Source organism: Topomyia yanbarensis, chromosome 2, assembly GCF_030247195.1.
Source record: "Topomyia yanbarensis strain Yona2022 chromosome 2, ASM3024719v1, whole genome shotgun sequence".
Taxonomy (NCBI): domain Eukaryota; kingdom Metazoa; phylum Arthropoda; class Insecta; order Diptera; family Culicidae; genus Topomyia; species Topomyia yanbarensis.
In genome coordinates this window covers 320,213,603-320,226,463 of record NC_080671.1, presented here as the reverse complement: position 1 = coordinate 320,226,463, position 12,861 = coordinate 320,213,603, and the positions used below count along the sequence as shown (strand labels likewise).

The following is a 12,861-nucleotide window of genomic DNA, read 5'->3' as shown; positions in this document are numbered from 1 at the left end:
AGCTTTCAACAGGCTGTAAGCTAGCGAAATCGCCTTAGAACACCAGCGGCTGCTCGTTCAGTGGGCCATAAGCGTGACTTCCGGAGGGTTAATATGGAAATGTCTATTAAATATTCAGTGCGATTTACACATTCGTACAATGAATCGACAGCTGCGAACATGAGTCGCTATATGTCAATGCTGAAACGTTAAGAAATTTTAAATTAGTTTCTCAACTCAAAATCATTCCAAACCAAATTTTGCACTGGTTTGTCAGATCCACTAGGAAAATTTAATCTAGAGGAATTAGAAAATTTTATTCGCGTAGAAGGGTACTTGATGATGAAAGGGCGGTTTAAGGAAGGGTGGTTAGTGATGTGGGGGGGAGGGCCTCACCGTAACTTCCTAACTACGACCCTGTTAAAATACAAAAAACCTATGCAAGTAAAAAAAAATCATACTATGTTGCGTTTCGGCTTCGCCTCATCAGAAACCAACACTAACACATTGTCGGAATAGATTAGCGCCGGCTTGACGCAAATCCCTTAAAACTAAAACACACTGTGTTTCAATCAAACGACTGATCAAACGTGATGTCCCGTTCGAGCAGAAGTTCTGTTTATGCCGATGAGACACAGTGTGTTTTAGTTTTAAGGGATTTGCGTCAAGCCGGCGCTAATCTATTCCGACAATGTGTTAGTGTCGGTTTCTGATGAGGCGAAGCCGAAACGCAACATAGTATGAAATAAGGATTTATGCCCTCCTGTACAAAGACTGGTTTTTACCAACAAATTTTCACCCTAGTGAGAAATTTTGGTTTTTACCAAATTTTCCTCCTTAGGGTGAAATATAGCATATAATATGAAGAAATACAAAAATAATCGTAAGGATTGAAATTTTGTGATAAAAATTCAATAAATCAATTGAACAAACGGATGAAAAAAAACCTGTTTTAATCCACCTAGCGGTGCAATTGTGCCTTTCTCATTTCTCTAAACTATGGCACGGAGGCTTTTTATGTTCAACATAATCGTGGAAATGTCCATTACATTCTTAGTACACTTTGCACTTATACACAATGACATGCCAGCCACGAACTTGATGAGCTACGTTACGACGGTGAAACACTTGAAACAAAAAAATATCATACTCCATTAGCCTAATCAGCATTAGATCAATGTTATCTGCTTGCTAACTCATTTTGTCATGCGGGGCTGGGTATGTGAAGAGGGCGAAAGTCCCATGAACGGACGACTCCCCAGCTTAAATTGGTATGTTTTGTGATATAGTGTTGGTTTAAAGATGATGGGGTTGAAAGGGAGGGGTATGAGGGCTGGATGGGGTGGTGGTCTGAGGGGTGATTTAAGGAGGTTTTTAAAGGAGGGGCGCGAACAGTAGAGGGGGGGTGTAACCCCTCTCTGTAAACCATCAACTACGCCCCTGTTAAAATTCAGAAACCCTAAACGAGTCGAAAAAAATTAGGTTGAAGTTTTTCAGAGTGATTGCATAACCTTTCTATATGAGAAAGGCAAAAATGTGCCAAAATCCAAAAAAGTGAATCGTAGTCAAATTTTTTTTGACGTAGGACTTACGTCTTTCTTTACTATACTGGGTGTCATTTCAAAATTTTCAAAGCGGATGCGTTACGTACACTTTGAACCTTAATAACTTTTCTCCTACTAAAGGAATTACTAATATTGTTTCATAAATCGAAAGGAAAACGTTCAACGTTTGCTATTGATACCTTGTTTGCTATATAAAACTTGCTTAAAAAGTTCAAAAACTACTTTTAATGCGAATCAACATTAATGCTAGAACCTATAAATATGGGCGTCACAGTTTTTCTTAAAGCCAGACGTGTCTAAGCCACAGAGCAGAACACACGTACGTGTGCTGCTCAACGAGAAGCTGCATTTGGACTACCAACCAAATCATAGCTACTGCCTTATCCCTGCCAACCAAGAACTGTCGTCGCCCTGCGTGAAATTCATCGCTCTCAGAAGTGAACAGAGTTGCTAATTCGCAAGTTGCTTTTCCAGTGCCTGGTCCGTGAGATTGCACAGCATTTCAAAACCGATCTCTTCCGGAGCTCAGCCGTAATGGCCCTCTAAGAAGCCAGCGAGGCCTGCCTGGTTAGTTTGTTGGAAGATACCAATCTGTGCGCTATCCATACCAAGCGAATAATCATCATGCCGAGCGGGAAACGGCGAAATAATATTCACAACAAACGGTTCTTATTAGGACCACAAAATCGTTCTCAGAAGAATTACAATTGAAATTTTCATTTCGTGCTTTGGAAAATAACTTCCCTCTTATCGGGTTAGTTATTTTCTATAATAATATCCGAAAAATGTACGATAAAACTAATAAACTGACCAATTGGACGGAAGCAAGAAAATACCTACAAAAATTTGAGTCAGAAAAGTGACATTGACGGAAAAATGCTTCGATCGTGTCCAAGTGTTTGGCAGCTGAAGTTGCCGATTTGTTTTCCAACGTCAATTATTTGCGCTGTGCTGTACGGAACAAACAGATTTTTGCGCGATTCGTTGGGAAATAATCAAAACAATTGTGTGGTAGATTCCGTAGATTTTACCGTAAATTTTGATAGATTTTGTAAAAGCATTAATTAGCCTGCTTTGATTGGTGGTTTTTGCAAATCTTTCAAGAACATTAGTGAATGTGGCAACCCTGCTACTAAGCGAAAGCCACACCAAAAAGAATGATGAAAATATTTCCATTTGTCGCACAAAAGGATGGACTTCCATCTGCAGTAAGAAGTTTATAAAAGAGATCGCATTGCGATATACAATGCTCATTCGATGTGAGCTGCGAAAGGGGAATATTCGTGTATGTACGCAGCAGAAACGAATTCGGGCAAGGTTCGAATCGTTAGAAAGGATTCTCTCCTGGTATCACCAAAAATAGTTATTTGCAAACCATTCTTTTTAGGATGAAAACATAATGGAGAAAGAATTGAATTAGAAAGTTCCATTTAATAACTTGGATTGAGTTTGCGCCTGTCAAGTCTGCTGTACATGTACCAGTGATTCATATAAGCAAATGTTTATCAAATTAATCTACAAACCCGTAGGTTTTTGCAAGTCCTAGAAAATCAGTGAATGTGACAATCTCATTCGACATGAAATTTCCAGTAAACATTCATTCAAAAAGTGCATTGGCTCAAATTATCCATGAATGTCATATGATATGCCCAAGTTTAGTCCTACGTCAACACCGCGGTTATGTCCCGGACATTACCCACTCCTAGTTTTTCGAGTTTGCATCAAATCTCGACGTTTCATGCACCTTGAACACATTTAGCATCAAAAATAAAAATTCTATTTTTAATTTTTCCTATAGTTTATATCAGAAATTTCTGTGTGGCCGCACTCTGAAACCCGTAATTCCGGAACCAGAATTCCGATCGATCCAAAATTCAATAGCAGCCGATGGGAAGATATGCACCTTTCATTTGAGACTAAGTTTGGGCAAATCGGTCCATCCATCTCTGAGAAAAATGAGTGACATTATTTGACACATACGCACATACATACACACACACATACACATACACACACATACATACATACATACACACACACATACAGACTTTTTCCGATCTCGACGAACTGAGTCGAATGGGATATGACACTCGGCCCTCCGGGCCGGGATTAGGTTGACGTTTTTCAGAGTGATTGCATAACCTTTCTATATGAGAAAGGCAAAAACAAATAAAACGATAAATAAAACGCAAAAAATCAAAACTATAAAAAATTAAATGTTTCGAAAAAAAATGCGACAAATATGAAAAATTTGAGGAATTTGAAAAAAGCAGCTTGTTGGTAAAAATTTAGAAAGGAAAGCATGAAGCAAAATATATAAAAGAAAATGTAAAACATACATACCAGACATGGAAAAAATAGAAAGACTAAAAAACCTGGATGACAGGGAAAAAGAAACAACAAAAAATGCTGAAAATTAAAATATGAAACAGTAGAACAAGCGCCAGATTGATGCTAGCTTTGAAACCACTATTTTTATTTCTGAACAAATTCCTAGTCTTGGATGATGTCCCGCAAGAAAAGAAATTCTGACTAAGCTGATGAGAAATAATGAAATTGAAACTTGGTTTTACTTAGCAAGCCAATGCAATATGCACTACGCTATGTTCCCTGTTCCTGTGACTAAGTTAGTGTTGGTTTCTGATGAGACGAAATCGAAGCGCAAATTCCATAACTAATTTAGTTATATATTTTGTACTCTTCAAGCGCAAAGATGGTTTTAAATAAATTTCTCCTTAATGTAGAAAACATAGTTTTAATCTAAATTGTCCTTCTACTAAGATATATAGCATAATGTTAATTCTTGATTTGTGAAATTATTCAGAATTTGTTTCTCGAGTCCTATTTGACAAATTGAGCACTCTAAAGGAAGGTTCTTGAGTTTTTTTTTCTAATAGATAATTTCGTGTTTAATTTAGCGGTTAGGACGGGTTAAAATATCTAGAAATAGAAGTCACATATCGTCCTGATGAGAAATCGCAACTGGACCAATGAGTCCATTTTATCCGTAGAAATAATTTAAGCAAAAACATTGTCTTTTGAAACCCATCTATAGATTAGAAAGTTTCCAATTATTAGTAAAATACGAATCAAAATCAATTTTTAAAGAGGTCGGAACTCAAAAATCCATGAGATAATTATAGTAAAGTATGAAATTGAAAATAAAACCGAGTCTTTTAATACTCAATTTATAAAAAAAACAACTAGTATTTTTGCCCAGCGCACGGTTAAATCGTTTTGCCTTTCTCCTATAGAAAGGCTATGCAATGACTCTGAAAACCGATTTTTTAACCGAGGCCCGGAGGGCTGAGTCTCATACACCATTCGACTCAGTTCGTCGAGTTAGGCAAATGTCTGTGCGTATGTGTGTGTGTGTGCGTGTGTATGTATGTATGTGACCAAAAATATGCACATCGGTTACTCAGAGATGGCTGAACCGATTTTTTCAAACTTAGTCTCAAATGAAAGATACAACATTCCCATAGGCTGCTATTGAATTTAGTTTAATTCCAACTTCCGGTTCCGGAGTTAAAGGTTGAAGAGTGGGGTCACGCATGAAATTACCATATAAATCGGAATCAGTATGGTATCTAAAAGATGCAAAACATCATAAAATGTGTTCGAAAATGTTCGGATTTATAGTTTCAGCTCACTGATGCCCAATCAAATCCACGTTGACCACATTGGACAAATTCGGCGGAACCGGAAGTTTCGGGAAAATGGTTGTGTTCCTGAGTTGAATTCACATCTGCTTCTCAGAAATGTCTGACTCGATTTTCACAAAATTAGTCTCAAATGAAAGCTAGAACATCCCTATCGAATGCTATTAAATTTCCTTTGAATCGGAGTTCTGTTTTCTGTTTTACGGGTTGAAGTATGCGGCCATATGCGAAATTCCTATATAAACCGATAATCAATATACGCCTATAAATGATACAAAAATAATTAAAATGAGTTACAAATTACTTGAAAATGTTGGCCGATACGCTTATACCATTCGACTCACTTCGTTGAGTTCGGTAAACGTGTGTATTCGTATGTGTGTATTTCTGTGTGTATGTGTGTGACCAACAATTGCGCATCGGTTACTCGGAGATGACCGAACCGATTTTCTCCAAACAAGTCTCAAATGGAAGGTATAATATGCAGTTGGGTGTAGTATCGCCCCCCCCCCCCCCCACTTTATCTAACACCTCCGCCTTTCATTAACCCCCCCCCCCCCCTTGGCTATCATCGCACCCCCATTAGGGCATTGCAAAAAACACTCATTTTTGAAATCTTAAAGGCCTCCTATTGTGACAAATAGCAAAGTAAGCTCAGATGCCATATTTCATATCCTTTAGTCAATTTTAGACCTCCGCCCACTTTGCTTGAAGTTTTTGACATTGATTCCAAGGGAAAATACAGTGTGTCCCACATTTATACGTTCACCCTAATTTTTCAGAATATTTTTTTTCTGTTCAAACAAACTGCACCAAATGTTTAGCAATTTGTTTGAAACCTAATCAACAATGTTTCTAGAAATTTAGAAGCCCTGGTGTGTTTTGTTCGTTTGTGAGTGAAAGTGAAAAAAGTTATGTAACATATTTATAATTTTCCCCTACTTTTTTACTCATAAAGAAATGTTATGCAATCACTCTGAACATCGTCAACCTAATCCCGGTCTAATTTTTTACTAATATAGGTTTTCTGTATTTTAACAGAGGCGTAGCCACCCTCCCCCCATCACAAACCACCATTCTCTAAACCCACCTTCCTTCATCAATTGCCGCACCCCCTTCCCTTCCACAGAAAAATTTCTTAGTTCCTCCAAAATGAACTTCCATAGTTCTGTTAAACCAGTGAAAAATTTCGTTTGAAATGATTTTGAGTTTGAAAACTACTTTAAAATTGAAGCTAATTTAAAATTTGTTAAGAAGTTGAAAATTTCTGGTGGAATCCAGAGCCCCCGAACCCTCCTCTTAGATCCACTGCTGTGTTCAAGTGTTTCAGCTTCGATACATATGTAAGGGACATTTCCACCATTATATTAGGGCAAAAGGTGACGATTGTGTGAACTGAACGATTTACTAGAACCATGACCAAGTTCCTGAAATTATGAATAATAAACCTCGAATTCATGAAACTATTCGTGTTTTCAAAAAACTAGTTCGCCCGAATATAGACATGGCGTACCATTAGAATGCTTGGTAAGGCTACTGTTTTTGTTCCCTGGACATGTTTAGTTTCTGTTGTGATTCTAGTTCATGATTTGAGAATACTCATTTCTCATCACGTTATTGTGCTATCTTATTCATGAGTTTACTATCGCATTTTTCTGTTTTTCTGTCAGACTAGCGGGATTTAAATTCATGATTTCAGGATCGTAGTCACGAATTTTGTAATTTCTATTCACGTTATTGTGATATTTTAGTTATTACTAGAGTGATTCATGTTCATGATTTCAGAATCTTAGTCATTATTTTCGTATTTTTGTGACGAGTTGTGTGATTTGTGTTCATAATTCAGGATCTAAGTCACGATTTGTGTAACTGCTGTTCATGTTATCGTAATATTTTAGTCATAAATAGTGTAATTCATGTTCAAAATTTATGGACCTTAGTCATGATTTTCGTAATTTCTGTTCATGTTATCGTGATATTTTATTTTAGAACTAACTTCCAAATTCGACACGAAGAGTAATATGACTAATGTTCATGATATCAGCAATTTCATCATGGTATTCGTTAATTCTCTTCGCCTAATTGTGATCTATTAATTTTTGGTTATTATCCGTTTTTTTATTCGGAATAACGTGACAATATGAACTAGATCATAACAATGTGACTGATTCGCGATATCTTGTTCTGCGAATTATATCACGTACACTATTTGGGATTCTCATCGCAGCTTTCATTTTCTATCCAGACAGCACCATGAATCTTATCAAACGAATAGTCCTAATAGTTTTTTTATATAAATTTCTCGTGTTTATTACTATGGTTGTAGCAGCTAAGCATTTCATAAAACAGTGCATGGAATATAAATGATTCCACGAATAATTCTCCAAATTTTGTGAGAGTTCCCGGGAAAATATCATTATCATGTTGCACGAAATTGTAAATGATTAGCGATATCTTCTAAATGTCACCAGCACGCAAAATAGATCGTAAATCATGTACTAGGCATCATGAACCAATTCACGAATACATGACTAATATTTTATAATTTCGTGAACTATTTCACAAAAATGAACGTGAGTTGTGACTTATACTAGGTATCATGAGTTCACGAATAGATGAATTATATTTCAAGATTTCGTGAACTATTTCACGAGCATGGATATTGGATCGTGACATATATTAGGAATCATGAACCAGTTCATGTATACATGAATAATATTTGATGATTTTGTAAACTATATCACGAGCACGGATATTGGATCGTACTTAATATATTAGAGATCATAAATTAGCTCACAACAATTGAATGGATTCATGAATAAAATTTTTAAATTCGTGAAGTACACAAAACAAAAACAAATAGTTCCACTAAAATAATCGTTATGCGGGTGCTAGTGAAGGTAAATTGAACATAATTATAAAACAAGATTTTTGTTCATGGTCCTGTTTTCATAACGTAAAAACGTGATTGTTCCAGGATTCATGGCACTTTATTCACGATTTTGGGAACAATTTTTTCCGTGTAGTTTGGATAAATGAGAAAGGCACAATTGCACCACTAGGTGGATTAAAACAGGTTTTTGGAATTTCAGTTTTCTTTTGATTAGCGTTTCAGGCAGTATAAACTATATGATATAAGTTACGATTGACTTTATGATAGAAATTGGATCATCCGTAATTTCTGTTTTTGACAGGAGGAACCATTGACCACGGTTCAGCTTGGCCTTATCAGTTGCAACACCTTCATTTTGTTATCGCCCATAAAACCACTTACGACATCGTCATAATTTCTACAATCGAAAATGCGTGCTTTCAGAGAAAACATATTTTTATTCCATTTACAAAATCAAAAAAATCTCATGATATTTCACAAAATCACCAACATTGTTTGCAAAGTTTGGTCTTCTAATTGAGAAAATCATATATTTACTTTCCAGCATGCTGCAATTTAGAATTTAGGTAAGCTATCTTAATTAAATCATACCCATATTTAAACCCTTATTGCATTTTCATATAAATTTTTATTTATTTTGCTTTATTATTATTTGTCAGAATGATTCTTTCTATTGAAAGTCCGGGCCCCTTCCACAACTCCGGGTCCCGGGGGAAGTGCCCCGTCTCCCCTCCTTTCTCGGCGGCCCTGGTTATAGCAAACGCGTTTCTGGTAGTGTTGCAGTCGTTTATTGTGAAGTTTAATATTTTTCGATCCAAGTATACTGCCTGGAGCAGCTGAATCATTTTACCGAAGATTTGAAATCAAGAAATACGAAAACGCTTCACCACGAACTACAATTTTCTACAACGAGCAACTACTCGTAATTTCGTAATTTTTCCTTATTTCTAGAATCTCGGGAAACTGGAAACACCCGGGAAATGGAAGCTCTAGTCTTAAACCGAGGTTGGATAACTGGTCCTACACGACCATCGCCAGATCGCGATTAACTTATTCCTCCTTTATATAGTGGCGCGAAGTTAAACAAAAGACCGCCCAAACTAAACTAACTAAATTTCAGAGGCTATAACTAAATATGAGGTCAACATACTAGATCATCAGATATGGGATGTAAGGGGTCCCATACTACCTCTGGGTGCAATATCATTCTATACGGATGGTTCTAAGGTGAGTTGAATGTGAGCCCAAACTGATTTGGGAGTGCATCACACTTTAACAACAACTGGCAACTCGGCATAAAGTCATGATATCGAACCGGATTGTCTCAACTTCATAATCCTGATAGAGAAAAAATCATAATCATGTGCTAGTACCAACCCTAGATCTTTGATTATTTATTTTTTTTTTTTTTTCAAAGTATCGTCACAGTCTAAACAGTATAAACTTTATCAGTCGCATCGTGTGGAGTTGAGTGTGCACGAAGCTTGATTCCATATGTAAGAAAATGCTTGGTTTGGGATTTCTGAATTATTATATTATGCATGAGAATTATATCAAGTTAAAAAACTAAATATAAATAAATAACAGCAGGGTTTCACCAATTTTATTTACATTTTGTTCCATTCATTACTTTATGCCACTAACTAAATATATATGAAATGAGGTAGTATTGGTTTGTTCATTTTTGCTGTTGAATTATCAGTAATGGTTTTTATATGAGATGATTTTTCATCGGTTAACTTCATTGATGCTAATTTCGTACAATCAATATGATTATCAGTACACCACATTCAAGATCGCATCTTTACAAGTCACTCACTCGTCGTCGGTTCAATCACATAAACCTTAAAGGACTAGCATATTTGCCCAGGGCAAGCTCCAGTAACGAGAAACCACAAGCCGGATACAGCGACTGACACAGGATTTGGCTCTTTCCTTTTCGATGCGCCTCATCGTACAGTCTAATATCGTTATGCTCCATCGATAGGACTTTGGACTTTGGGAAGCTAAACAAACTTCGCAGCATTTCGGCAGCCATGTTAGATCCTTTCTTACCGAAGAATTGTGTACTTTCGCATAGTGCTCGTAGGATGCAGCCACGTCCGTTGTAGCCCATGCTGAATTAAAGTGGGAGATAAAGGCATAAATCAGTATTTCGCTCACAAATAGTTCAAACATCCATACCTGTTCATTGCAGTTTCCAGCTTTTGATATAGATCTCGACGATGTCTTCTCTGTGCCATCGGTTTCGGTTCCATCATATCCTGTTGGTAACTTAGTGTCTGATTGGGCAAATTGTACGCTACACCCCAATTCATAGCCCAACTGAACATGTTATAGTTCGGATTACCGATGACACCAACAGTCATACAAACAGCGACCTATTTTAATGTAAAAACAAATAATGTAGTATATAAAAGGACAAAACATTCTTTGTAACGCACGGAAAAACTTGAACCTTCCGGAAACACGATAAATCTTTTCTTCCTTGATAGCACGGCGGTTGAACTGTTGCTTGCCATCTCTAGGGACATTTCTTCAGTCGGTATAGTGCTATTGGAAAGCGTTGCCAATGATAAACATTCGCCAATCGCTGCGATTCCAATTAAAAACATTTGCAAAAATACGTTCTGGAATAATTGACTTATCAAAACAAGCTGCTCCAAAGTTTATCGATTTTTTTAAAACCATTATCCTTATTAATTGCCCCTCCTTATTGTAGCGCTTCGAGTTGCTTCCGTATTTTCCCAAAGTTACTAACTTACAACCGATATGAAAGCTTTCGTTGATATTTAATCCCACCAGTTAAGCACAAAGTGACCACTTCAATATTCAAGTGCATTCCGCTGACTGCGATCGGGCAGCGCTATTTCTCATCAGCATCAGAGAAGGAGAAAAAGTTCCAGAAAAAAATTAATTATTCACGGCAGAAAAAAAAACGAAGGCTGCATAGGAAGTGAAAAGGGGAATGAACGATTCACCTATAAGGCATTTTTGTTAGTGATTTTTCCCCCTTTTGTTTCAATAAAAATCACATATTCTGGAATCGGAAAAAAATTCAATACCCAAATGTGCGGTAAAGTATAAATAAGAAAAACCAAATACCTTTTCTAGACTGCCGCCATAAGAATAGTTTAGATGGGAAAAAGTTTACTCGCCATCTATCAATTAGAACATCGCAGCATGCGAACGAGGAAGAGTGGCTCTCAATTTAAAACAATTTCTCACGTGATCGACTTTCTCGTGCACCGTTTGCATCAAAGAACGCGGGTCCACAGAGCCGGCTGAAGCTGTTTGAAATTTAGCACACACCGGCATGAATGAGTAGGTATCGACAACGCTCTGTTTAGCAGAAGGTGATAATTATCGACACCGTCAATTTTGGAGGGGTGGCACGCTACACTACGGTTCTTTCAATTAGCATGTAGTGTACAATGAAAAATATTTGTTTACACGTATTATTATCGACTGTTTTGATCTGCCATAAGCGAATTCTATTTTTTGTTGTTTGAAATGAAGCTTCTGATGGTAGCGACAGACCGGGGAAAAGCATCGTGCAATACCACTCTGTACTATGCTTAGCACTTAGACATGTTGAACTGTGATGAAGCCATCGAGGCCAGAGCTGTTCGTTAGAATTTTGTTTGATCCTATCATTGCGCATCTGCTTTGTCGTTTTTCTATGGCTAAATATGATAGTTCTGAAACAGTAAAGGAATTTCAGTATTTCCTGTTAGGAAAACATTAAAAATTATTATAGATTGGGTGTTGAGCCCATTTTCGCCATGTTTCTATTATCACCCTACCCATTTGAAGCCGTTGGTTAGAGCAGTGTCTGCCATCTTTGTTTAATGCATTGAGTCAAATGGTAGCGCAACCATAGGGGCACTCGATTCGAGTTTTCGTTGCACTCAAACACAAGAATTTCACTGTTTTCAACGCATTTGTGTTATTATATTGGATCTTAACAACGAAACAAAGCGATTGATATCAATTTTTACGCATTCCATTGATTGTAGGCCGAGAAATTAATGAATTAGTGAGGCACCCTGCTTAGTATGGTGAAAATAGGCTCTTTACTCTATATACATATATAAACATGCACCTTCCTACATCCACGCATGCACGGGAAAGGAATCCATGACAAGAGTTCAGGGGTTAAACGACCTTCCTCCCACGTCGCACCTTTTGCGAGTTGGGAAGTCTTGCTAGGATATGATAGGGTAAGGCAACGTTGGGCTCTGCTGAACCTCCAAATAGCAATATAAACCCAAAACTCCGTCGAAGAGAGCCGGTGCTGCTTCCGCTAAGATTTTATCCAATATTTTAGCATAAAGTACCCTAACCCAACTGAAATTCTAAACATTAGGATCGATAATATCCCAAGTATCAATCCTAGTTTTATAGCACGCTACAAGTGCAATCTAAGTTTTATGAGTGGCTATAAAACCACCGTAAAACCTCAATTGTTACTAGGGTATGATCCTAATTATGGTACTGGCTGCCCCGCATCCGGTTAAAACTTTGGTTCCAAACCCAAAACTTTAGCCAGTGGAAGTAGGCTCAGTTGAACGTTCCTAACCTGCGCCGATCCGACCATGACATCATATCGAGGTGACTATGGACCATGGAAGAAATCAACATCAAAAATAAAAAAAAATAAAAGGGAGCAAGTGTGGTGAATACGTTCGCCAAAGATGGGTTAGCGAGGTCACCAACCCAATAAAACGACTAAGTGCAACAGCCAGTCGCAACAGCAGCA

The 12,861-nt window shown here is 37.3% G+C and overlaps 1 protein-coding gene across 1 annotated transcript; it reads right to left on the bottom strand.

Moving 5' to 3' along the window:
* Positions 1-9,672: 9,672 nt before the first annotated feature.
* Positions 9,673-10,940, bottom strand: LOC131681241 (uncharacterized). The gene is made up of 4 exons (XM_058961951.1): positions 10,788-10,940; positions 10,544-10,729; positions 10,284-10,480; positions 9,673-10,216 (listed from the first exon to the last, which is right to left on the bottom strand). The coding sequence occupies exons 1-4, from the start codon at positions 10,788-10,790 to the stop codon at positions 9,934-9,936; spliced, it is 669 nt and encodes a 222-aa protein (XP_058817934.1). The 5' UTR covers positions 10,791-10,940; the 3' UTR covers positions 9,673-9,933.
* Between the last annotated feature and the right edge of the window lie 1,921 nt (positions 10,941-12,861).